Here is a 25,266-nt window from a genome sequence, read left to right as displayed (position 1 = left end):
TTACACACTGGACCTTTAAGGTCAGTTTAATTAAGTTTGCATTTGTACAACTGGGAGTGGCAGCAGCTGGACATTTAACTATTTTCCATCATGTTTAATTAACTATTTAGTATACTGACTCTGTATGTGTATTACATTTTTTCAAAATTAATTGAGCTCACAATCTGTCCACAAGCCCTTGGCAATGACAGAAGTACCCCTTGGCACACAAGTAGCCAACCACATTTGGGAATTATTGTCGTGAATGTTAGAAAGTGTGGACAGGTTGAACAGGACTATTCCAGCCTCGTCTCTGCTATAGTGTGCACTGTTACAGGAGCAGTTATTTCCCCCTGTGCATGCAACCATTCGGTGAATGTTGGTGTACACACGTAAACACGTGAAGATAAACATAGTGTTTTTGTGTTTCAAGCCTTGCAATCTTACTGTTTGGCTGGATGCTTTTCATATTTGTCAGGTGTTTAATGTGTGAGATTGTCTCAGACTCCTTAGAGACCAAACCCAGGAAGAGGGTCATACATATTTATTTGGCTCACATCTTTATCTGTCATTGTTTCGTTTTCTTTTATCTTTTGTACATCTTGTTTTTCGCAAAAGGTAGAAGCTTCCTTTTTACGATTCTCCGCACGGCTTGTTTTGACTGCAGCGGCACTCTCAAAAACAGAAACTGTGAACTGCAGGAAGCCATAATAGCAAGAATAGAAATTATCTCTTGTATCCCAAAGTCGGCTAACTTTGCCTTGAAGATGATAAGGCGGCTAATAATAAGAGCCTCATGCTTGGTTGTGGACACTCTTGACTGAGGAAGTAATTAAGTTCAAGCAGTTTATCAGTGGCTGGCCGGAGATGTGCTGTCTTTGTGTGATAAAGAGGAGCTAGTGAGGTATGCCCTTTCTCTCAAGTGTCCACCCCACCCTATTTTTCATCTTCTCCTTCTCTGTCGCACTCCCACTTCATCTACTTCTCACAGGGGAAGCCCAGAGCAGATCGAGGCTAAGAGCCACACAGCTCAGCCATCATGTCACTCATCCCTCGGCCTGTCCCCCCCTGCTCTCCTCAAATGTCCAATCAGGCTAATTTTAGCCTATGTTAGAGGGCCGTGTTAAATTTGGCAGCGTGTCCCTAAGCGGGCCACGATGGAGATCCGTTTGTACTGACTGTGTGCATGGAAAGACACACGCTCTCTCTGTTTTCTTTTTTGCAGCGATGTTCCCATGTGGGTTCTTTTTTACAGCGGGCGGAATTTAGCATAGGAAGGGCTATTTGTGAGGGGGCTGCACAGCATGGAGAGACATGTGATACAGTTTTTAGAATGCCTTTCCCTTTCAATGATTGGAAAATAAGCTGCTTTTAGCATCCAGACACATAACTGAAAATGTTAACAGTGTACAGAGGTAGAATACAGTACATTAATACACTGCTGCTGAGACAGTTTGTTATGTAAACACCTAGGACTTGTGGCGGCTCATTGCAACTATTTGAAACCCACTCTATACTATACATATACTTTTAGTCCTGGACAAAGACAAAGACAAAGGACTTTTTTAAAGAGCAGCCTTTTTAAAAAAACAACAACATTTCTTTGGATTTAATAGATTATAATATAGACTCCATTTTCAGACTTTAGGCTCTGGATTGTCCAAAAAGACTTCTAAATTAAAATAAGAATAAGAACTAAGATAAGAAAATGCGACTGATTATCACAGGACTCCAAGCCAAAGGCAGATTGGGAAACACAGCTGAGCTTCACTGTCTTTCAGTGGCTTCATGTGTATCTCTTATCTCTTCAATGTTACATAAAGCTATTATGTTTCTCATACTGTGATGTGGCCACTGGCCTGCAGCTACAGTGTGACCCCACTTAAAGCCCGATGTGTTTCTAAACATGTAAACATTGATGTATTTGTTCATATAGTTGAACTGCAAGCCTCAGTACAGAGAGAGTGCATTAGAGTTAATACGTTACGAAGCAGAGAAGCCGGAAGCCACCATTTGTTTACAGTGACGGGTATGATGAATGAACAGTGTGTGTGTACATGTGTTTGGAGATGAACAGACAGCGAATGAAAAACAAACCAGTGTTGTTCGTGGAAATAGGCAGAATACTAAGTGGGCGCATGAATTTAATTTGGATCTCTGGACATTTTTCCCCCACTTTTGCAAAGACTGTACATGTGACTGTATTAGCCACAGTCTGATGTTATCCAAATAAAAAACATAAGAGAACAAAAAAAAAGACATTCAGATTGAAAACACCACAAACAAGTGATTATATAACATTCCTGTGTGTTTTTTTCCACAGACAGTGAGATGCTCCCCCTGGACTGCCTGCGTCCTCGCTCTTTTGCTGCCGCCCACCGGGCCTCCATTCAGCGAAACGGTGATGACCCTCGCCTTTCAATCAGCCTGTGTGACCTGAGCCTGCAGCAGCAGGAGACGACCCTGGAGGAAGATGATGAGGAAGAGGAACGGCTACAACCCTTAAGCTCCGCCTCCTGCCATGTGCCCCAAAACTCTCAGAACTCGCAGCAGTGCTCGCTGCTGCCCAGCCATTTGGACACTGATCTGCGCTTCCACCTGGTGCATGGCATCCACGTGACTGTGCTGGATAAGCACACGGTGGCGCGGCTGGATCACCGCGGTGACGAGAGGACCCTGGTGTTCACCAGCCGGCCAATGCGCTGCTCAGAGACGGTGTTTGTGAAGGTGAAGGCGGGTGTCACGCGGCCCGGGTCTCTTTCTTACGGTGTGACATCGTGTGACCCTGCCACCCTGAGGCCCAGCGATCTCCCATCCAACCCAGAATCCCTGGTTGACCGCAAGGAATTCTGGGCCGTGTGCTGGGTGGCAGTGCCGCTCCACAGCGGAGACATCTTGGGCTTTGTGGTGAATGCAGAAGGGGAGGTCATGATGAGCCATAACGGCATCAGTGCAGGGATGCAGCTGTGTGTGGATAACTCCAGGCCACTCTGGATGTTCTACGGTCTGCACGGCAACATCACACAACTCAGGATTTTAGGTTTGTTCCCTTGATCTTTTTTTGCAACAGCATTCTTAGATTGTATCTTAAACGCCTAAAAACAGGGTTATGGTCTTTAATCTGTTTGGGAATGCAAAGCAAACTTGTAAAAACACTTAGGGAAAAAGAAAACTTTTCACAATAGTGGACTATAATTGATATCTCCTCCCTATTCAGATTCAGGTGTAATGTTCCACATGTGCTTGACTACTCATAGAAACCCACAACTCCATGAGCCATGACCTGCCTGCAGTGAGGTGACCAGGAAATCTAAATGCAGAGTTACAATCTATTTTGAACAAACTCTACTATTGGAATTTAAAAAAAATGTTTCATTAGGTTGCAGTTACACCATTTGGATCCCAAGAGGTTGTACCTACACAGGTCAACAGTTCTTCATTAGCATTAGTTTCAGGAAAAGTTTGATTATTTAATTAAATCGTGGTTCAGAAAATTGTCCCACAGATCTTTCAGGGTGTCATTTGTAACTTTCCATTCAGAAGTTAATGCAGTCTGTGATCCTTCAACGACCTTTGGAGGCTGAATTCCCACTCAGCCGAGTCACGAAATACTTTCCCCCTCCTTTGCTGTCTGGGCTGCTCTCTGACTTTTTATCAACTCGTATATCTCTTGGGAATTTACATTCTACCCCCACAGTTCGCATATGAATGTTAACTTTGTATCTTCAGTTGAACAGAATTTCTGTCAGCTCCGTTTGATTCCAGCAGATTTCACACAAAGATAACGCAGCATTACCTGAAGGTACCCTGAAGTTAATCATGCCTGGTGTTGAGATTCTGGCTGCTTGGATGTGAGACTGCATGCACTGTTTAGGACTGTCTGAGGCAGTATTAGCAGAATAAGAACATATAATGGCTAACAGGTTCAGGAGTTGTGGAAAGGGGTGGTTTAATGACAAGCAGTGGTTGCAAGTTTTGGTATAATTTCCCTCCACAAAAGATTTTCTGGATTCTGTTGAATTTGAAAATGAAACCAATACATGTTAATGTGGTGATGATCACAGGCCGTCATTTTCTGGTTGGATTCAAAGATGGTTTGTCTGTCTTGCAGTGAAGATGAAGAGATCATTTTATAATTAAAGTGTTCGGGACATGCCGTACGTAGGTTGTAGCAGTTTTTATCTGGTTTGGAGAATTCTCTGACATTGCTAAGTTTATTTTCTAGGACAAACAGTACACATCTTCACTGAAGAGGTAAATAAGCTTCAGCACATTTTGTGGGAATCCAATTTAAGTTTGAAATATTTAGTATGCTCAATTTTAAAGGTCCTGCACTTAAAGGATTTTAAATTCTCTATTTTTCATAAGATGGAGCTCCGGCATTGCTTGGACTTAGTGTATTATGATGTGACTGTGAAATACTGCAGAGTGCAGCAAGCACAAATGTGAGTGCTTTTGATTTGTTTACGGTCGCTGCAGATAAAGATTCATCTTAATTCTTTGAAAACAATCTGCCTCCACCACAGTGTTGTCTTCTGGCTAAGTTGATAATGATTCTGTTCAAACAAGTTAGCCTTATTTTCACAGGAAATCTATAATTAAAGGCGAAGTTTTCTGAGGAGCTTCAGAGATGGTCAAAATGCGTTGATTTGTTAGAATTTGTTGATTTGAAATAATTCTCTCTTATAGTTCATTTCTGGATTACAATTTCTCCTCTCCTCTGCTCTCTTTCATGTAGTCAGTCAGACCAGGGCTGAGGAGGTTATTTCTGTCTTGCGTGGGCTCCCAGCAGCCAGCATTATGTATCAAGAGGGGGGCTGTGATAGCTCCTTATGATGCCCTCCATATGCATTATTAAAATGTAATTGCATGGAGGTTTCGAGATGCTGGGTTTTCCACCCACAGCTCGTTCCCTTAACACTGGTCCTCCAGTCGTCTCTGCACTTCCTCTTTTCCTCGTGCATTTTCTTACTAACTCACCCTCATCCTCTCCACTGATTCTTTGGGGTATGAGCATTCTTCGAGTCATTACCCACTCCAGCTGTGGGGAGTGCATTTGTGACGTCTCTGCTCACCCACTCGCTGCAGCCGCACGCCACGAGTTGCCATGGAAACATCTAGCCACTGAGGCAAGTGACAGTTTGTCATGCCTGGGTGTTGTCAAGCCTGTGAAGTGGAACAGATGGGAGTCTGTTGCTCTCACATGGTCATTTTGTCCGTGTTATCTTACAAACCAAGATTTTATAATTCCCTGTGAGATCATCAGCACTGGCCTTTAATTCCTCATTACTGGTGTCTTGCTGTGGGTTTGTGTGCTCAATTTTATAAGCTGCTAGAGCCTGGGTTTTCCAGCACGCAACCTAATATTATATTTGGTCCATTCTCATCGTTCCTATAGCGCCATTTTTCAGTAAAAAAGCTCTAAAAACCCGCTGTACGACACACGAACATAGTTAGCAACTAGCTGGTGAACATAGTGGAGCAATTAGGTGCAGAAGAGCCAGATATATCCCCGGTGGAGACCAAAACAGAGCTAAAAGGAGAGTGAATATTGGACTTGAATTCCTCAAATGGACACAAACACAAGTTAAGTTTGCAATATCAGCTTAAAAGGTAATGTTACTGTTTAAGATCTGACTTCTTTCAGACACAAACAGAAAAAGAAATTGCCTAATGGATGCCTAGTGGAGATCTCTATATTTGATAAGCAAGTGTTGAAAGCCATCACACATATACTGAACCCCAAATAAGCCTACTGCACTGGCTGCATAGCTAAAGACATTCACATGCTCATTCCTGGTGGCAGAGCCAGCAGTAAATTCATAATACGAGAGAAGATGAAAGGTCCCCTTGATGAAAGGGTACATGAATAGACATGAAGGTTATCCATTTTTCCTTATTAGTGTTGACCAAGACATTTGCTAACAGCTGTCCTGCCACATAGGTCATGTTAAGTAGGTAATGGAAGGGAGTATAAATGCTACTGTATGCAAACACGGAACTGTATCCACACTAAAATATGATAATATAAAGAATAAATAAATAGATGACTCTGAAAAACGCTTGTCTCAGCAAAGTGGTACAAACACATTGATCCCAACGCAAACCTTGAATGCAAGCAAAGTATGGAAAGGTTTTTGTATGGATTGCCAGAAGTCCTGTGCTCTTTGCTACATCTGTTGATTTTTTAGCGGCAAACTGGTTATTGCATGACTAAAAAGCTACTATGGTTTGTTTACGTAGGCTGAAACTGAAACTGCAGTGGTTGGAGTGGTCCGAGGAAAAGCCAACCGAGTTCAGAGCAATGGATCAGAGCACGTAGCTAGAGTTATGAAACAAACTGTATACATTTTTGTGCTAACAACAGACCACATAAATGTGTCTTTTTCTTTTTTTAAGCCAACTGTATTTCATTTTTTCTGCATTTTCTCAACATCTCTGGTTCTTTTTTTAGTTGTTGCTCCACTCCACAATGTCAATGTAGGAAAATGTGGATAAGCAAATTGTGGGATAGGATGTAAACTACCAATATTAGATAACTTGACACATGGAAGGATGATGGTGCCAAGGAAGTGGCCAGCCTGATAGTATAGCAATATTTCTGCCATGGTCAGTTGAAGGACAATGTGTAAACAACAATGCCGTCTGCCTGCCAGGCAGACTAGATCAGAATTTGTCAGTGGAACCAGGGTCGGCATTACCGTCTGTGAGGAGAAATGAGCTGCCAATATGAGAACTGAAGCCAGGGCCGGTGGTTATGGGGTACGGATGGGGACAGATCATACGGAACAGATAGACTATCGAAGAGTTTTGTACCCTACCCAGAGGGATCATGAGCTCATGAAGGAGGAAAGCTTGGCGTCCCTGACGAGACTAAACCACCTCATAGGCTCTTGACTCACTCACACACACCCACACACAGACACTGTGCACTCTCAAGTCATCTGCTTGGTGATAGAAAAGATTTAGTGTGTGTGTATGTGTGTGTGTGTGTGTGTGTGTGTGTGAAAGAGAGATGCAACAAGACTTTCTCCATTTGCTAATTATCAGCACTGACTGAGTGAAGGATGCATAGTGAGAATAATGGAAATATTTGATTCCCAGCTAAGAAAGCATTGCATTGGCCCTTTTGAACACAGAAGTACTTTCATACTTCAGTAGAGTGCGTTGGTAAATCTTTGGTGTCTCTTCTGTGCCTTCAGGCTCATCACCGCACGCAGACCTTCGAGGCCCATCGGCCCCCAGCTCCCCATCCTGTACACCCAACACCCCCACAATGCGTTGTAGCGGCAACTCCGAGCCCAACCTCAACACACCCTTGAATATCAACCTCAATTCAAGCCTCAACTCCAACTACCACACCATCTTTTCTTCCTCCACAGGTTTGTCCAAGTCTTCCAATTTATTCCTTTCTCTATCTGTCTATCTTCTCTTTATCTTTATTCTCGATCTTGTCCTGTGCATAGAGAAGTCTCTGCTTCTCCTGTAATGACAACATCTATTAAAGTCATGGTCTCCAATTCAAGCATTCACATATGTGATGTATTTCCTGTCCAACATTTTAGTTTTTTGTCTTGTTTAGCAATTTTTTTGTGTATGAAACTGATTAAAATGCAGACATGCAGGAGAGCAATAAAACAGCCAGCAGCATACAAACAATGACTGAACAGCACCAGAACATCGACTCACAATACGCATGTTTGCACATGAAGCAAATATTTACCTTGGTGATGTGAAGCAGTGATCCCGGGCTGCCGACAGTATGACAGAAAAACTCCTGGCAGATGATGGCGGCAGAAGGGGTCAAGCACAAACCCAGTTTTTCCTTCATAAAGTTTTCCTGAAGCATCATTAGCATAGAAAACCAGTGGGCAGGGTATTTACAGCTTGAATAAAAGGTGTGTTGGATATATGTTGGAATAGTAATGCAACTACAGTTGTCTGCCTGAACTACGTGAGAGGCTTCGTCCATTTTTTTGCAATTTTTTGTTTTGTTTTCTCTGTCACGTACACTCACACATCCCTAATGTCTTTTTCTCTCGTCACCTCAGGCACAACCCCAAGCTCTCCATTCTCCAGCCACCCAGAGTCCCCTGCCTTCCCATCCTGCTCTGGCTCGTGGAGTGACGAATGCACCATTTGCTATGAGAACGTGGTGGACACAGTCCTCTACGCCTGTGGACACATGTGTCTCTGCTATGCCTGTGGCCTCAAACTCAAGAAGATGGCCAATGCTTGCTGCCCCATCTGCAGGAGGACAATCAAAGACATCATCAAGACCTACCGGAGCACGTAGGCTCAGTGTGTCAGATTCAGGTTCAGCTCAAGAGGTTGTCAAAGCCATGTAACACTTAGTAAAGACGGACACAGCGCAAGTGAAAGCCCCGCTTGTTGTGTGTGTGCAATCTGGCTCAGGTACTCTACAGCAGGACTCATCATTAAACATTTTATCTATGTCATGTCTAATGCACATTCTTGGAACGCTCACAGTGGCTCCTACCTGTGATGTCTCAGTAAAGACCCAGCAACAAGATTAATCAGAGACCATCAAAGTGTGATCAACAGAAACAAAACATGTGCTACTGCAGTAAATGACTAAATACACAGTTACGCCTTGACCTACTATTGTCCAGCGACTCTGTGATTTGTGGATCTGTTGAATAGAAAGAGTAATCTAAAGAGGCATATGTCCTACTTCCTGCAGAGTAACCCTTCATTCTGTTGGTGATAGCATCGCTGCTAGCTGGTTTTAGAAGAGGTAAAATTGTCCAGAGCTGCAGAAGAAACAAGGAGAATAAATCCACTTCTTGTCAGAGAGCACAAATCTGAGAGAAAATCAAGATTTGGTAGATTATCCTGAATGCTTTGAGAGGCCAGTGAGGAATGAGAAAAGTGAGGAAAAAGAAAGACATTCGTTGTGAAAACTTTGGAGTACTTCTCAAATAAGCCATTTTTTGAATGCGTAGAAAAAATGCTGCTCCTGCAATAAAACACAATGAAATGCCTAAGCCTAAAGGGTTACAAAGAAGTAAGAAAAAAGAAATCCTTAAACAAACTCTGTTGTGTAATAAATGGAGTGGTTTGTCGGATATCTCACTACCTGCTGTGCTTCTCTGAACTTCAGGCAGGGTGAGATTGTGCGAAGGGTAAAAAAGTGTGAACGTTGTCACCATAGAAGGTCACGCTTGCGGTGAATGAGGATGTAAATCAGTGAAGCGGGAGCGAGGGAGGAGGTGGGAGAGAGGATGTCGTATGTTTGGGATGAAGACAAGGGAGGAAGGGGCAACTTCGCTGTGTGTCTGCACAGCGCGAATAAAGTGTTTGCTCACTCAGGCACACCAGATACATCTGAAGTTTGTATGAAAGCCTGTAAAATGTGGGACTTGCATGGTTTGCATGTTTTGCTTCTTGGCAGCCATGTCTGGCTGCTCAGTAAGCTGGCTGGATGCTGTAATTGGACATTCAAATAAACATTGGTGGGCAGCAAAGTATTTTTAAAATGCTGAAAGAGCGCACAAGGATGACAAATCAACCTCTTCATCATTGTGAGAAACCCATAAAACACCAAGTTACAGATGGCGTCGCTTAATTCAGGTTACACACTTCTCTCTTTCATATGTACATTAAGTAAGAACATGAATATTTGCTTTCAGTGATGACGTATTTCAGTACACTGTGTCTTCAAGTGGAAAAGAAATTCACTCGTGTGCAGTCAGTGACAAGGATGTAGCTTGTAATTGTGGGACATTGTGAGAATTTCATTTGCATATCAGTTTCTGAGTGCTGCTCTCCGTTTGTAAAAGCAAACTGCAAGGACATTTTCACTTGACTAATCTCATGCATTATGTACTGCTTTGAATTGTTAAGAAGCTATTTTCAGGTGTTTTTTTGGCCTTGATGAAACATTACTCAGTAATTTGTATAGTAGTAAGTGCTGATTTGTGTTTTTTTTTTTAAGGTGTTAGCTTCAGCTTCAGTCATCTCGCCACCGTGGAGGGAAAATTTGCAGTTAAGTTGTATAACATTTGAATCACAGTTTTCTTGTGTGCCTTTTAAAAAGAGAAGTCTGGACAAACGCTGGTCTGTTAGGCTCCTCACCAGTGAAAGCCAAGAGGAACACCAAGGTTCATATTCATCTTAAAATCACTCTTATGTGGTTGTGATGTCTCTGGTGTGAGCAGTTGTAACCACACAACCTACCAATACAAAGCAAACACTTCAGTGTGCTTAATATCAGTGTGTGAATTTATTCACTGCTAAAGATGAAATGTTTAAAAATCGCCTTGTCCCCTCTGTCACTGCATTGTATGATACTGGAATTGTGTTGCTCAGCCTTTATATTTTTTTTTTTTGTTTTTCTTCCTGACCAAATATGACCTAGCAGAAATAAAACATTGATTTTTGATAGAAAAACGTTATTGATGAGTATAATATTAACTGTACATTATGAGGTTTATTTATTTTGTCAGTGCTACTATAAAGAATTCTCACTGTTTGTTTTATATGTATGGCTAAATTGTCCAAAAAGTAAGAATATTGTTTATTTTATTGTTGCATAGTTAAAGATTATAGAAAACTTTATTTCCCTGAAAGGCTCTGTGCATCTGTCTGATGATTTTCACTTAAAGCAATAGTTTGACATTTTATTAAGTACACTTTATTCACTCTGGTGGAGAGTTATGAGATGAGAGGATACCTTTTCACAGTAGTGGAATGTAACTTTTAAGGACTCAAGTACACTACTCAAGTACTGTACTTCAGTGCATTTTTGAATGGAGTGGAACATTTTGATATTATGGTATCATTGTACTACTTTTACTTAAAATGGATATAAATTACATTTTTATAATAATGTATAAAATGACTGGTGGCTGGTAGTGATGAACATACAAAGAATGAATATTATAAATATAAAAAAATATAAATTAGCAGAAGTGCTCTGGCCTATTTGAGAAAACATGTTTGTTTGGCACAGACTCCAACAAATGTCATATCTTCATGATTTTAATAGTTTTTTCGGTGAAAATGAAAATTGTGATGCCAAAATGATCAGTCGCACAATAATCGTGAATCATATCGCAATCGTAATAACTGTGAAAATTATCGCAATATGATGTTTTTACCATATCATGCAGCCCTAGTTTAGATTAAGATTTTGTTACGTCTGAGGTTCAGAACCAGGCTAGTTGTTTTCCCCATTTTCAGTCTTTATGCTAAGCTAACCGTCGGTTAGCTCAGAGGTTTTCAGACTGTGGTCCAGGAAACAACAGGGGTCCTTGAGTGGGTTGTAGAGAATCCCCAGCAAAAGGAAGAAGAGAATATTTTAACAAAGGGAAGAAATATGGCTGGCTGAGTAATTTATAGTGATCCTTGTTTGATCATTGATTGACTATAAAAACTTTATTATCCTCAAACCTAAAAATAAAGAAAATTACTCAGAGGGGACAAAATCCTTGCAAATTGGGTGTCCATGATCTAATGTGCAGCTATAGTGGGGGTTCATGGGAGCCCTGTGCAAGCTGTCACCACTTACTGGACAAATATGAGGGTTGTATCAAAACGTTTCATCTAACTCTCTGTTAGAAAGCGAATAAGTGTATTTCCCAACATGTCAAATGTTTGCTTTCATGTCATATACTAAAATATGGTATTAAACATGAATAAAATGTATAAAGCTGGCATTGGTTACATATTAGTTGGTCAAATTATGTTTTTCCTACTTGTGCATATTTGAATTTGTGTTGTAGTGAAGCAGGCGTGATTAGTTCCCATTTGATCGTAATTCTGACGGCCTGTTTTTTCAAATGTGACCAAATATATAACGTCCGAAACAAAACCAGCAAGTAAGTGAAGGTGGGCATTGTGTATTTTGAACAAGAAACTTTGGGTTTCCTGGGCTTGGGATTTCTATTAGCTGTTAAAAACATTCTTAAAGTGGATTAATTATGTTCCATTTGTTAAATAAAGTTTATGTCAGATTAACTGGTTTTGTGCCTGTTATTATTTATTATTTATTACATGAAAAAAATACATTTCTTCTTTAGGTACAAAAGTAAGCCAGTCCCCAACTTTGGTTCAAGCATTTGACTCGAATTGCAATAAAAAGTTAAAAGTGACCATTTTCATTCCACAGTCCTTATTATGTTTTATACACAGCAGGAAACTGGCAGTCAGTCTGGCACAAAAAATGGGGAATGAGACAGCATTAGTGCAATTACCTTTTCCCAAAACGTACATTATACAAATGGTTGATGTAACCTCTTAGGCAAGAAATTTCAAATTGTGCAATAGTTAGAGAACAAGAAGGCAGCTATCTTCAGATGCTGAACACCCAACACAATCACTCACCACAGTAGTATACTTGACTAACACCCCGCCATATACTATATGAATAACAAAGGCAAGGGCTTTTAGTAAACAGCTATAACTCACAGCGAAACTGTTTAGAGTCGTGGTATGTAGACCTGGCCAGAATGAACATCATCTGTTATTTACTACCCTGCAGACTTGGCTCTAATGCAGCACTGTTTTATGCTGTACTCCAATAGGCACAAATACAGCCCATGACGTCCGGACATGAAACAGGCAGCAGTGGCTGCCGTTCATGGCCAAGTGTTCTCAGAGGTGAGAGGGAAATACACAGCCTGGGTCTGTGACAGTGACATGAATACAGTATATCTCACTGGTGTCTGTGTACACACAGACTTTCCACTCAGACCTCTCAGTGAACCTGGCTGCCGGCCTTCTGAAGGCTTAAGGGCTTGGCAGACTTGTTTGAGCTGTGTTGTGGTATCTCTTCTAGACAGCTGTTTGGTCAAACACACACTCCATCTATTAAGGTATCAAATTTGTATTCCAAAAAAGCACGACACCATCGATTTTGAATTTTAACTAGACATCAGACAGTCAGAATTTAAGTTTGTTCCTCTGTTGTAGTTAAGGCTTTAAGCTTTTGATGTTCAGCGTGATGTAAAATCTTTTTCTCAGTCAGATTTGCAGTGTCAAGGGACAGACTGAGAGAAGAAATGCAATTATATTAAAAAGTACAACTTTGTTTATAGTTCAGATCAATTGAGGGATCTCATACTACACTATCTAATTACTGTGTTGATGGAGACGGAGGTGAAGGTTACTGTGATGCTGTGGTCTTCCTGCAATAAGAAGCTGAGTGCTGCTGCCCTCCAGAGGCCACAGACAGCAGCAGCACAGTGCAGCCTGCAACAAAACCATAAGCAATGTGTTATGAGATCAGAGAGAGGATGCACCTTTGAACCAAACCATTCATTATTAATCATCAATTCATACTTATATTTATGTATTTCATATTCATATATTCAAACTTGTTTTCCCCATTCTCTAATAATAATCTACTTACTACTGTAGTTTTCAATGTATAACATATTACGGTCAACATCAGTTTGCTCAGGTGTCAAACAACTATTTTTTAAAGGTCAAAAATGAACTTCCACACTCAATACACATTAGATTCTGAGTTTTTTACCATACAACACAACTTCTGACACAATGACTGACAAACCACCAGCCTCTTGGGATGTCTTTATCTTCTTTCTTTCTCCTGTGATTTATCGTTTGCATGCACAATAAACACATACTCTACACAGGTACAACAAGCAAGCAGATACAGACACACTTAGACACAACCAGCAGCAGACAAACACATTATAAAGATGATCAGCAGGCACCCATAACTTAGTTCCAAGCCAGTGAGTGTAGTATGAGTGTAGAGATCCCAATAGAGGAAACAGCCAGTGGGATGGACATATTTCACATTACATTCCTGTGGGCTGTAAATCTTATTATATTTCAGACACCAAATCCAATATATCAGCAATATGCAGTGTGTGACACTGGAAAACTGCATCAGTGTTTTGATTTGGTGTTTCTCTGATTATAGCTGAAGGCGACAATATTATAGACTACAACTCCAAACTGGTAACTTAAACTTTTGCTTTGTCAGTTGATGCTAAATTAAGCTGCCCAGTGACCACAGAGGGAAAGCCACCCAGACCAAAGTCAAATATGCAGGTTCTCCCAAAGCAGAAGCGGCTGGAGGAGGCCAATCAAAGTGAACTGCACCACTATCTGGCTTATTGCTTTGGGTAAGAAATGAAAGGCATGCTATGCAACCAAGTGTGATCTAATTTATTTGCATAACAGCATCCAGCTGGTCAAACACTTGAGCTGTAGTGCATATGCACAGATGTGAGTTTATACTAGATATAAACACATTCAATATTGAGATCTTTTACTTATTCCAATGCACAAAGCTTTTAATGCAACACAACTGAGAGGCTTAACATAAGCAGTGATTATAGCCTGTGATAGGTTTTCATTATACTGTTTATTATATGCCAACGCCACATTAATTTGCAATTAATTTAGCAGATAATTACACCTACTCACATGACAAAATAAACAGTGGAGATTGCCACAGAGAATGCCACATGTGGAGCATTAAAGTCCATTAGAATTCAGTTTTGTCTGCCACATATCTGCTCTGTAAATCACTTGTCCTGTGTTGACCAAAAAAGAAAAACTTGATGCTTTCATTGTGGCGTTTGTTTTACTTTAATTTGACATAATACTGTTCCTGTATCCGTCTACATAGATTGAATTTCGATACAGCCAATCGAATCTTGCATAAAGCAGTGATGTAATCTTGCATAGACAGAGCAGACTGTCACACTGAGCCAGACAGCAGCCTGCTACACCACACAAAAGCCACATAAAGTCTCCTTATCTAACTTACAAGCATGAACATATGTCTTGTGTGAGACAAACATTCACCCGGGGAAAGTGCACTGCTAACGTCAGTTTGTAGGACAGCAAATTTTCTCAATTGAATGGCAAATGTCACTTTGGTCCAATGAGACGCTGGTGTGATCCTCACACTTCAATACCACTAACAACACTCTCCCCATTACATCTAGGCACTTGTCTCTTGTTCCCTACAGTGTAACACTGACGCTCTGGGACCGACTCTAAAATAATAATGGGTAAACAGTGGAAATAAGTTGCTAAAAGTAATGAATAAAGAGTTGAAATAGTTAGCTAAAAGCAAGTTGAAATAAATAGCTAAAAGTAATGGATAAACAGTTATAGTAGTTAGCTAAAAGTAATGAATAAACAGTTGAAATAATCAGCTAAAGCAGCCTAAATTAATAAACATTTGAAATGTCGACCTTCTGCCAACTTGACAGAAGCAACATAAACATTAATAATTCCACTGTATCTATATCCCCTTTTATAATGAATATTGTTGAATAACATCTGGTTTATAATCCATTCATAAGGGCACATAGGGAACATGGCGGGTTGTGATGAAGAAGGGGTACTTGAGTTAATCTGACAGGGCCAACGGTGAATATGAGTGATGAGAATTTAAAAAAATTACTAATGATTGTTCAAAAGTGCATTTATTCAATTCATTCTTTTGGCACTTCAGTTATGATCACTGGTCACACAGTTAACATGAAACAAAAGTGAGCATCCCAGTACTGCTGCAGCTGAAGCTATGTCAAATTTACTGCCCAGCAGAAATTCAAACTGTTATCATGATTAATAGAGCAGTTCTTAGAAAATGTTTAAGCAAATGTGATTTTTTTTTTAAATCAGTACATTTCTTACAATAATAATAAAATAAGTAGTAATATGATTTTTAAGGAATGAATAAATATAATTCGTTAGGGAAGTTTTAATTTTTGTTCCAGGGGGGATCATTATCAGGGATTGTTTTTACATTTAATCGTAAGAAAATACTGTAATAAACAGAAATGCTCACAAATTGTTTCGTTATATTACACAATTAAATGGATAAAATATTTCACATAAAGGCGACATACAGTATAAAGTGATATAAAAAAAAACATGCAAACAGACAGCACCAAGATGAATCTAACAGAAAGCAGCTTTGGCAACAACTGACATTTTCTTTACCGAAGGAAGGAGAAAAAGGTTCAATTTCACTAGCTCAAGGCATCGTCAGTATAATGAATCATTTCAAACATGCAGTAAGCTTTAAATGCTTAAAAAGTTTTTTAAAAAATTACATTATAAACTTACAAAGAAAGGTTCAAGGAGAGGACACAAAATGACATTTTAGTTCAAGTTAAAGGTAAACACTGATGGATATCATTAAATCATTCTTCCACTCTGGTGTTCTCTTTGGCTGTGTCATAAAGTCCCAATATATTGCTCCTAATGCAACGTCTTAGGCACTGTATCATGTAGACTCATTTTACCAGATGTCTCATTTAATTTCAAAGTCACGATTTGAGCTGGCTGGTAATTTTGGCAAAGTTACCGGGTAAGCTTTCAATCCTTGCTTAACGTCTAAGGGTTAGCCTTTTTCACAAAATAAATGCATCTGTTTGAGTAGTCTTTACACACATGTTCAGAGTTCCGCCAGCTCCACACATGAGCGCTAGTGCTTTCTCTCGAGGTAATTTGAGGGAACCCATCCCTTCCTTGGTCTGCCATTGTCCAGAATCTTGCAGTACCACCATCCATTGGGGTTTCTATCCAGGACCTCCAGACTCGTCCCTTCAGGGAATCCCATGGTCTCCTCGTCACCATGGTAATCCGCTATGGAGACATACACCTCTCTGAGGTTGTTATGGATGATGTGGGGCTTGGGTTTCACCGTGGACACAGGGAGGGCATTCTTCTGAGAACTGAGGCCAAGGGATTCAGAGCTACCGGTACCGGACCTGTTCCTGCTGGGTAGTGCTATGTTGTTTGGAGCCAGGCTGCGTGGCACAGTGCCAAAGGAGGCATTGCGTCTCACTGTGGGGCTGGCACGAGGGTGGTCTGTGGAGTTTAGGGACTCGTTTCTCCTGAGAGAGCCAACAGGGCTAGGACCATCCCTGATCGGGCCTGATATGAATACAGACTGAGGTCTGACAACCTGCTGCTGTTTGGCGCTATTCTGCTTCCGTGAACCGAATAGGCTGGTAGGTTTGGAGAGGCCACCTGGAGGCTTGGAGGGAATGGGTGGGGTGACCTTCTTTAGGTTTTGGTTGATGTTGTTCAATGCCTGCACCCTTTGTTCATTCTTCTCCAGGCTGTTGGACTTGCTGAGGCTTCCCGGTTTTGTCGGGGTGCCATCAGATTCAGACCCTGCCATGTCATCTTGTTGCCTGACGGGCTCAAGGTAATAAGTTGGAGCCCAACCCTCTGAATTGCCCCAACGTACATACCACCAGCCACTCTCCTGCTTCTCCACCACTTCCACCTCCACTCCAGCAGGGAAGCTGAGCTCAGATTCTTGGACTTTCTCATAGGGATCTGTGGTGCGATACAGGTTGGAGCCTTCCAGGTCAGAGTCTCCACGGCTGCCTTTAGAATAGATGGAAGAGAGATCGGATGTGCTCTGAGAGGAGAAGGAGTCCTCTGAAGAGATGACTGAAGCTGTCTCAGAGTCCTCACCTTTAGTTTTGGTGCCGTTCTTCAGCTGCCCTGTTGGCCGCAGCTGTCTTCTCAAGGTGCTGATGTCCATCTTCTCTGCACTGGACGCCTTGGCTAGTTGTGGTTTAGGCCTCACCACTGGCTTTAGTTTTGAGGAAGACTTGGAAGAACAGGATGCCTTGCTTTCCTCTTGATCTTTCTTAGTTCTGGACAAATCTGGGGTGGAGTCAGTGGAGGCAGATTTTGGACTGGATGCCTCCTCAGCTTTGTTTAAAATTGGGCTCCCATTCAAGTCGATCTTGAACTTGTTACCTGCAGGTCTCCAACCACCTGATGTTGGGTTTGCAGTCTTGCCGGTTTCTGACAAGACACTTGTCTTGGAGGAATTCGAGTCCCTGCTGCACTGCCTCTCTGGTGTGTCCCTGAAGAGCCGGAAGCCATCATTCTCATAGATACACTCTTCCTCTCCTTCCACCTCCACCTCAGCCTCATGGCCATCTTCAAATGACTCACCCATCTTGAAGGAGGCACTGTGGAGTGACGAAGCTGGAGACGGCTTGGAGGACAGGTGGGATCCCTTCTCGGAGGAAGTGTCCTCATTCTTGACATCCACCAAGGAACCTTCTCCCCTCAGAAACTCAAACTCAGACTCCAGGTCCAAATCACCAATGGCAGGGACATCATATTCTGGTTCTTCATACACTGGCCTCCCAGGAGACACAGGGGACTCTGGAGCTTCAGACCCGGGGCTGCTGGGAGGTGCAATCTCCACTGAGTCTTGTTTTTTTACAGGCGGAGCTGGGGGTGGAACTTTTGGGCGGCACAGAGTGCTTGTTCTACGATTCAGGTTGGGCTTCTTACGTTTGTCAATGTAGGAGCAGGGAGCCCAGCCCTCTTTCTCTCCTATCTGGACATACCACCAACCACCAGAGTTCTTCTCAATGACCTAAAATACATGTTCAAAGAAAGTTTAGTCTTTATATGAAGGCATTTTTATACATTTTAATTTGATTTAGATTTTCCCTTGGAGAAGGTAGAGTTGTTACTGAGGTATGATGAATAAAAAAGAAGGAGACTTTGGTACCAAAGTTTAAGATTGTCTAGTTAGAAAAAGAATGCTTACCTCTGCTTTCTGTCCTCCATTGAAAGTGATACCATCAGATATACAGGACTGGAAATCTGCAATGGTGTAATACTCTGCTTCAACTGTAGGGGGCTCTGGTGGGGAGGGCAACTGAAATCCCTATGCATAAATGAAATTGGCATTGTTAGACACACTGTCAGTGGTGGAAGGTACTGTAGTAGATGACGACATTTATCAGTTGTTAGCATTTCCAGACTTTACCAAGCTTCTGGTTTCATTAAATAATTGTTCAAGGATTTACTAGGTAAAATTATTTATTATTTCACAAAAAAGCATAGATTAGGAAAACAAGTGCAAAAAAAAGGAGGGGGGCTGACCCTTAGATTGGGAACCACTGGACTGAAATACCTACATTTATAAAAAAGCAAAGTAAAAGTAGTACAAACTAGCTCCACCTCAACCAACTACAGCAGTAAAATGCTGCTTTACACACTGATGCATCAGTATTAATCTAATATTGTCATGTAAAAATGTAACAGGAGCCATGTTTTTGTTACCTTAACTTCTATACTTCTACTACTACAATTTCTCTCAGGATTCTAATTGTACAACTTGTACTGAAATATTCTTTCTCTAATGTATTGTTACTTTAACTTACAGCATCTGGACACTTCTTTCACTACTGCTTATTATTTATTAGTGTTTGTTGCTAATTATTTGTACAAAGGAAAAGCCATATACATCTGTCATGTGAATGACCATTAAATACAGAGCAATTCCATACAGCGATTATGCCTCTGATGTATCCACTTTCCATTATAGATTTGTCTTGTTTGTTTGTTCTTCAACAGAGAACAAAAGTTAAGACCACATTGCCATTTAAAATTTTTCAAAAGGGCTATAGATTCATTAGTACCTATAAACAGTTTTTCAAGCTCCATGATCTTCAACAAGTAAAAAAAAAGATGAATGTCTAGAGGAATAGATGGATGACTAAAATATCAAACATTCTCACCAAGGTTGCATCTCTTCGAGGAGGAGGTTTTTGCCTGAGAACTGGGGAACCTGTGAAACATTTACAAAGAAAAAACATTGTTAAGAAAACACATGTATAAGCCTCAAGAGATTTAAGAATTATTAGTAATCTACGTGTGAAGTAAATTCCAACATTCACAGTGAGATGACTAACCAATTTCCACCCGATGAGGGGCGATGCGGGCTACAGCTGGTGAGGCAGGTTCTGCTTTACTTTTTCCATCCTGTGGGGTATTGACAGGGCTGGAGTCAGCACAAGGAATTGGCAAGCTGATCTCCTTCCTGGCCACCTGGGGGCTCTCTGGGACACCTTCGGTCTGCACATCTTTCTCACTCAAGGCTTTCTTGTTGAGCAGGTTACTGATCTCCATGATGTTTCCAATGATCTCCACTGGGCCTGTCACTGTCTTCTTCCGGGGAGAGAGGTCATCCTTCATCTTCTTCAGGTAAGAAGCTGGAGCCCAGCCCTCTTTATCCTGGTACCTGTAAAGTAAGTTGGAAGAGAAAAAAGATTAAAAAACATAATCTTTTTGTAATGAATGAAGTAAGAAATGTCTGAAGCAAGTGAGCAGAGGTTTACCTGATAAACCACCAGCCTTCCAAGTTCTTCTGAATCACCTCAACAATGGCTCCTTTCTCAAAAGCAATCTCATCCTTACCCTGGCTGGTGTAGGGCTGCACTGTTACGTACTTCTCTTCTGCCAAAGCCAAAGCAAAGAACGACAACAACGCTAAGATTTTGAGGGCTGTGAGATTGCTGAAAACCATATAATCATTTGAAAAGAAAAGAAAAAGAGGCTGTATATTCTATAGGCTTTATATATTTATATGATCAAACTGCAAAAATATGAATAAGATAATAATTAGAAATGCATTATGCATGCAGCAAAATATTATTGCATTGGAAATGCTTTCTGGCAAGTGGTTCAGCTGCTAAATGTGCTGTATGTTTTAAAATGTTGACATCTGTCAATATTTATTTTTATGAAACTGAGAGGAACTTTATAATGCAGAGAATAACTACAGGAAAAAATATGTTGCCAATATAACAGAATGTATTTCTCAGAGGTTATTCGTATAGTGTAATTTACTGTCTAGATCATTGTTTTGCAATATATCGCATAGAGAAAAATATAATGTAGAGTTAGCATCATTATTATTATCACTGTAATGTATTATGAACTACCATCTGATTATAAGGAGTACTGGGGTTAGAGGATATGTTCACAGTCTGTCTTAAAATAACACTCAGATGCCCATGTGTACATTAAAAGCACTGTTGGTCACTAATTGTTCTTTCTGTCTATACTGGCCTCAAAAGAGATCCCCTCTTAAACCGAGTTCAATTTAAGACAATTTCGCCCAAAGCTAATACAAGGTTTCACTAGTCAGAGTAAGAGTATCTTCCAATATTACAGTGTTTTATTCCTTCTTGTTGTTACTGTCACTCCACCACGACTCAGTAAGGAAACACTATGAAGCATAACACGCAAATTTTGGCACAGAAAAGACCCAATTGATTTGACCGCTTCACACTGCTTTAACCTTTTTTTGCATTAAATGAAGACTGTAGATTTTGTCACCCAGCAATGTATTTGCGGCCAGTGTAGATAGGAGCAAAAATAATGACTAACAGCTCTTTCAATGTACATAACGGCAGGTGACCAACACATAATGGACACATTTTCTAGAAAGAGTGTGAACCTTGCAACTGAGCAAATACACTGAACAACTGGTCAGTAACCACTAGAGTTCTGGTGGTAGACCACCCTGCAAATCGAGCGACAACGCAAATTGTTGCATGTTCTTGTTGCAAACATGAACTGGAGTGCAATCTTCACAGAAAAGACCAATACCAAAAATCACAAATTCTGTGAGATCCTGGGTGGAGAGGCATGGGCAACGCAGACTGTATAGCCTACCAAGGGAATTGGAGGTGAGTGAATTAATGAAGCTAACTTCAGGTAAAGCTGTTTACTTACAGGTATGTCACCCTCAGGCGACACACAAATTACATAATTGGCCGCAACTGTCATTCACAAATATTTAAAACAAATCTTTATTACTGGCGCCAACTGGATTTGAATACTTAAGATTAGAATGGTTTCATATCACGCAATACATGATTTAATCTGCTGACTGTCAACAACTGGAACCGACCTGGTCTAACTTGGTCATGACGCCCAAATTAATTCATAATCGGCTCATCAGACATAATCTGTGTTCCTGCCTTACGGCAACAACCTTAAACCGCAACATCCCCCATTTGAGCCAGTCTCCTTCTCTCTCTCTCTCTCCTCATTTCCTATCAACTCTCTGCTATCAGCTCTCTATAAATACAACTAGTATTAGTGCATATTCCTCCAAATATGATCAAATGTAGTGCCCCAAAAATATCAACCACTTTAGAATAATTAAATTCACTGCTATGCATAAAGGGTATTGACCAAGAGGAACTACAGCACATGGGGGGAGGTAGTGTCCTTGGCCCTGTGACAGTGATCATCTCCTAACTCAGCACATAATAGAGAGCAGAGGCTCCGTGCTGATTTATGCATCCCCATGAGGCCAAGGGGCAGAGCAAAGACATCATTTCCTGTCATTATAGCAATTCCTGTCTAAACACAGACAGCACAGGAAGTGTGTTCAAAAAGGAGAGGAGCACATAAAAAGCACTGTGTACAGTTGGTACACAGGAATCAACATTCTGGTGACAAATTTTTCCGTTTTCCTTTTCTCCACCCGTTTCCAAGGTTGTGTAGGAGCTTAAATGGGTGTGGGATGGTAATTCCCTTTACTTGCAGAAACTACAGTGGGCTCCACGGGTAAAGATATTTCTGTATGTTTTATTTTCCTTTCGCCTGGTTCTTCCGGCCTCTTTGTGTCGGGGCTGGTAAACCGTTTTCCTCTCACCAACCTCTTTCAAACAATATCCAGCAGTGCAATGAAGGGAAACTCTGAATCAGATGTTATGTTAACCACAACATGCATCGCCTGCATCAGTGTTATAAATTATTCTTGTGGAGTCAGCAAAATATCAATTTTTTTTTTTTTTTAAACACAAAGCAGGATTTCAGTCATAGGGTGGAAACAACTCTCTCTCCACTCAAGAGAGCAGCGTCCACTGCCAAGCGCAAAGTTTGGGCTGAACTCAATAGCCTATCCTCACTCCGCTGTCAGCTATCCAAATGCATCTCCTGTGAAAAAAAAAAAGAAACCCCTTGGCCTTGGTAAGAAGAACATGTGCAGGTTTGTGATTGAGAATGTGATTTTTTCTTGCTAAAAAAGGGAGAAATTAATACGACTCTTTGTTTATCTGACAATATTGGTTGCTATTTCTATCTAAGCATGCTAAATGTCTGTTCCTACCACACTTTGGTAGAACTCATTAGAAAACTACATACACGCTTCATTTGCTCATAAAAAAGCAAAATATGGCTCTAAAATGCAGCATGAGGCATTCCAAAGTCTATTACGCAACTACTTTCAGATGAGCGAGTCGTTTTTTTCTGTAATTCTGGCAAGATTGGTTTTGGCACACGGTGTTTAATTATAACGAAAATGCTTACATGGAGCAATTTTGTAACATAATTTGAGCTTAGCATCAATAATTGGTGTATATAAAAGTTGCTGATTTCACCTTTGCTTTCCAGGCTCATTTCATATTAACGTCAGTTAGTGGTTAGTTGTGGTGGATTGTGGCTCATGATAAATGCATTCGCTGGAAGACAACACAGGATGAAAGAACAAATGTGCGTGTGGACAGGGACGAGTTGAGCCATGAGATAAGAGACAATAAGAAAGATGGGGTGAGGAGAACAATAACAAAAGGGAGGGAGGGAGGGAGGCAGGGAGGGAGGTGATGCAGCATCTGTCTCAGTTCACCTCGGCTCTGCTGCCTGCTGATGACACCCCCCAACGTCCATCTCCGGTCCAGCCTCTTCAGATGAGCCTTATGTCGCTTAGTAACTGACAGACACACGTGGTGACCAGACGGCAACAAACAAACAAACATGGGAGACATGAAGAGCAAGCACAAATGTTACACAAACACACAGCACACGAATGACATGGATCGAACCAAGAAAGCCCCATTATTAGCTACATGGAGGACATAGAAACAAAACACGGTGGACAGTTAGAATGGATGGAGGATACAGAGGAAGTGTTAAACCAGGGCATCTTCTCCGTGGCCTGTAATTAGGATGTTGTAAGCATGGTTTTCCCATCCTGTTGTGTTAGAGCATCTGGGACACACATTGCTGCAGCAAGGAATGTCATCCAATTAAAAGAGCAGCTGACAGTGCCGCTGGTTGGAGTTGTCAAAAAGTCTATATTTCCTTGGTGCCTTTTGTAGGTAAAACAGTGGAGATGGAAAGGACTTGTGCCAACTGCCAGATTTGTGTTACATGTCACTATGACAGAAGAAGTAGCTCCTGTAAATATGCACGGCAACAAGAAAATCCCTTTTCATCAACTAAGATACTCCTGTTTATCTGGCAGTGAACCGCGGACACAACGTCATCCCACGACAGAACACCGACCGGCTTCACTTCGTCTCACACACGGGCAACACTCACCTATCATACCATATCCACCACTATCTCCCAAACCCAAGAAACTGACGACCGACTACCACCCTCCGTAAATCATGCACTAATGTGGATCGTCTGTATTAGCCTCCTACCTTAGCACAAAGACTGCGAAGCAGGGGCGAAATGCGTTAGAACCTGAGCATCCGTCCAAAAAGCCACTAAAGATCTCGAATTCACCCACACATTATTAATCATCATCGTTTGTCTGCAATTCATACAATCGGAACAGCGGTTAAATACCTGACATCCTCACCATTTTTGCTGTTATGTACTCAGATCATCTGGTGCTTCCCTGGCAGTTACCAGGCCAGCCACCACCGACATCGTTGCAGCGAGACGCCTTACTAGTCCCAGCCGAGCAGAGTGGGCCCCGCCCGCCCCCTGTGTCAATCTTGCGCTTGAAGAGCTGGCTGGTAGGCTGGATGCTTGTAACTGATTGGAGCAAGCCAAGCTACTTCTGTATCGCCTCTTCTTTCTTTTTCCAGTCTTTATGCCTTGGCTAAGCTAAGCTGGCTGCTCAGTAGGTTTTTCAAATGAGCACCATCACAGACAGCCTCTCCACCGTCGGCTATCAAGCTCCACATCAACTCTGCCAGGAAGTGAATAAGGCAACATATTTCCCAAGAATAGTCTACCTAGTCTCCTGTTTAAGCAACCTACCAGTGCCCTCACTCTTTTCTCAAGACCAGAGGAAAGAAGCGGCGGAGGTGTGTTACTTTGATCATGGGGTAACGCTCTCCTAAACAGCACGCTCCTGACTTCTCTCCCTTTCCTGAAAGATTCCAAAATTTTAGTATTGTCAGAATACACTGCGTGTTTCTTCTGAGTGACACAACGGTGGTCCGTCACCCGAGCGTGCTGAAGACGCACACGACCTCGACAAAGAGATGCTAGGTTTCATGCCATTCCCACTGACTGACTCAGCACACACTAAACACTAATTAGCACTGAACAGATTTGTCCTTTGCCGAAGAGACACCTGCAGCCAACTCAGCTATCTCTGACAGAGCAGAGAGGGAGTGCTGGGTTAGGGTTCCTGCGTATTCAGGCTTAGTGTGTGGTCCATACACTCTGATGGGATATGCCATAAGTGTCAAAACATCTTCAGTTAATAAATGATGTGTTTCTGTAAATCCCCGCAACAGG

At 41.4% G+C, this 25,266-nt stretch overlaps 2 protein-coding genes across 3 annotated transcripts in view; one reads left to right on the top strand and one right to left on the bottom strand.

The window, feature by feature from the left end:
• neurl1ab (neuralized E3 ubiquitin protein ligase 1Ab) overlaps positions 1 to 11,961 on the top strand; it is a 29,269-nt gene extending 17,308 nt beyond the window's left edge. Inside the window, exons 4-6 of the mRNA XM_035663528.1 lie at positions 2,303 to 3,019; positions 7,182 to 7,361; positions 8,031 to 11,961. Of these exons, the coding sequence (XP_035519421.1) occupies positions 2,303 to 3,019; positions 7,182 to 7,361; positions 8,031 to 8,275 (1,142 nt within the window). The 3' untranslated portion in view covers positions 8,276 to 11,961. The remainder of the gene's footprint in view (positions 1 to 2,302; positions 3,020 to 7,181; positions 7,362 to 8,030) is intronic.
• Positions 11,962 to 15,400: 3,439 nt separating this feature from the next.
• Positions 15,401 to 25,266, bottom strand: part of sh3pxd2ab (SH3 and PX domains 2Ab) — a 51,841-nt gene continuing 41,975 nt past the window's right edge. The window contains exons 1-6 of one of the 2 annotated variants that reach the window (XM_035663084.1): positions 23,411 to 23,875; positions 20,106 to 20,223; positions 19,680 to 20,008; positions 19,506 to 19,555; positions 18,530 to 18,649; positions 15,401 to 18,352 (exon numbers count right to left, since the gene is read on the bottom strand). In XM_035663084.1, coding sequence (XP_035518977.1) covers positions 16,424 to 18,352; positions 18,530 to 18,649; positions 19,506 to 19,555; positions 19,680 to 20,008; positions 20,106 to 20,223; positions 23,411 to 23,549 — 2,685 coding nt within the window. In that variant the 5' untranslated portion in view covers positions 23,550 to 23,875 and the 3' untranslated portion in view covers positions 15,401 to 16,423. Of the gene's footprint in view, positions 18,353 to 18,529; positions 18,650 to 19,505; positions 19,556 to 19,679; positions 20,009 to 20,105; positions 20,224 to 23,410; positions 23,876 to 25,266 lie in introns of those variants that run through there. The other variant, XM_035663083.1, reaches the window with a different exon arrangement.

The sequence above is a fragment of the Morone saxatilis genome, unplaced genomic scaffold (genome assembly GCF_004916995.1).
Source record: "Morone saxatilis isolate NCDOM2014 unplaced genomic scaffold, NCSU_SB_2.0 Contig19, whole genome shotgun sequence".
NCBI classification, from domain to species: domain Eukaryota; kingdom Metazoa; phylum Chordata; class Actinopteri; family Moronidae; genus Morone; species Morone saxatilis.
This window is presented reverse-complemented; position numbering and strand designations above follow the sequence as displayed.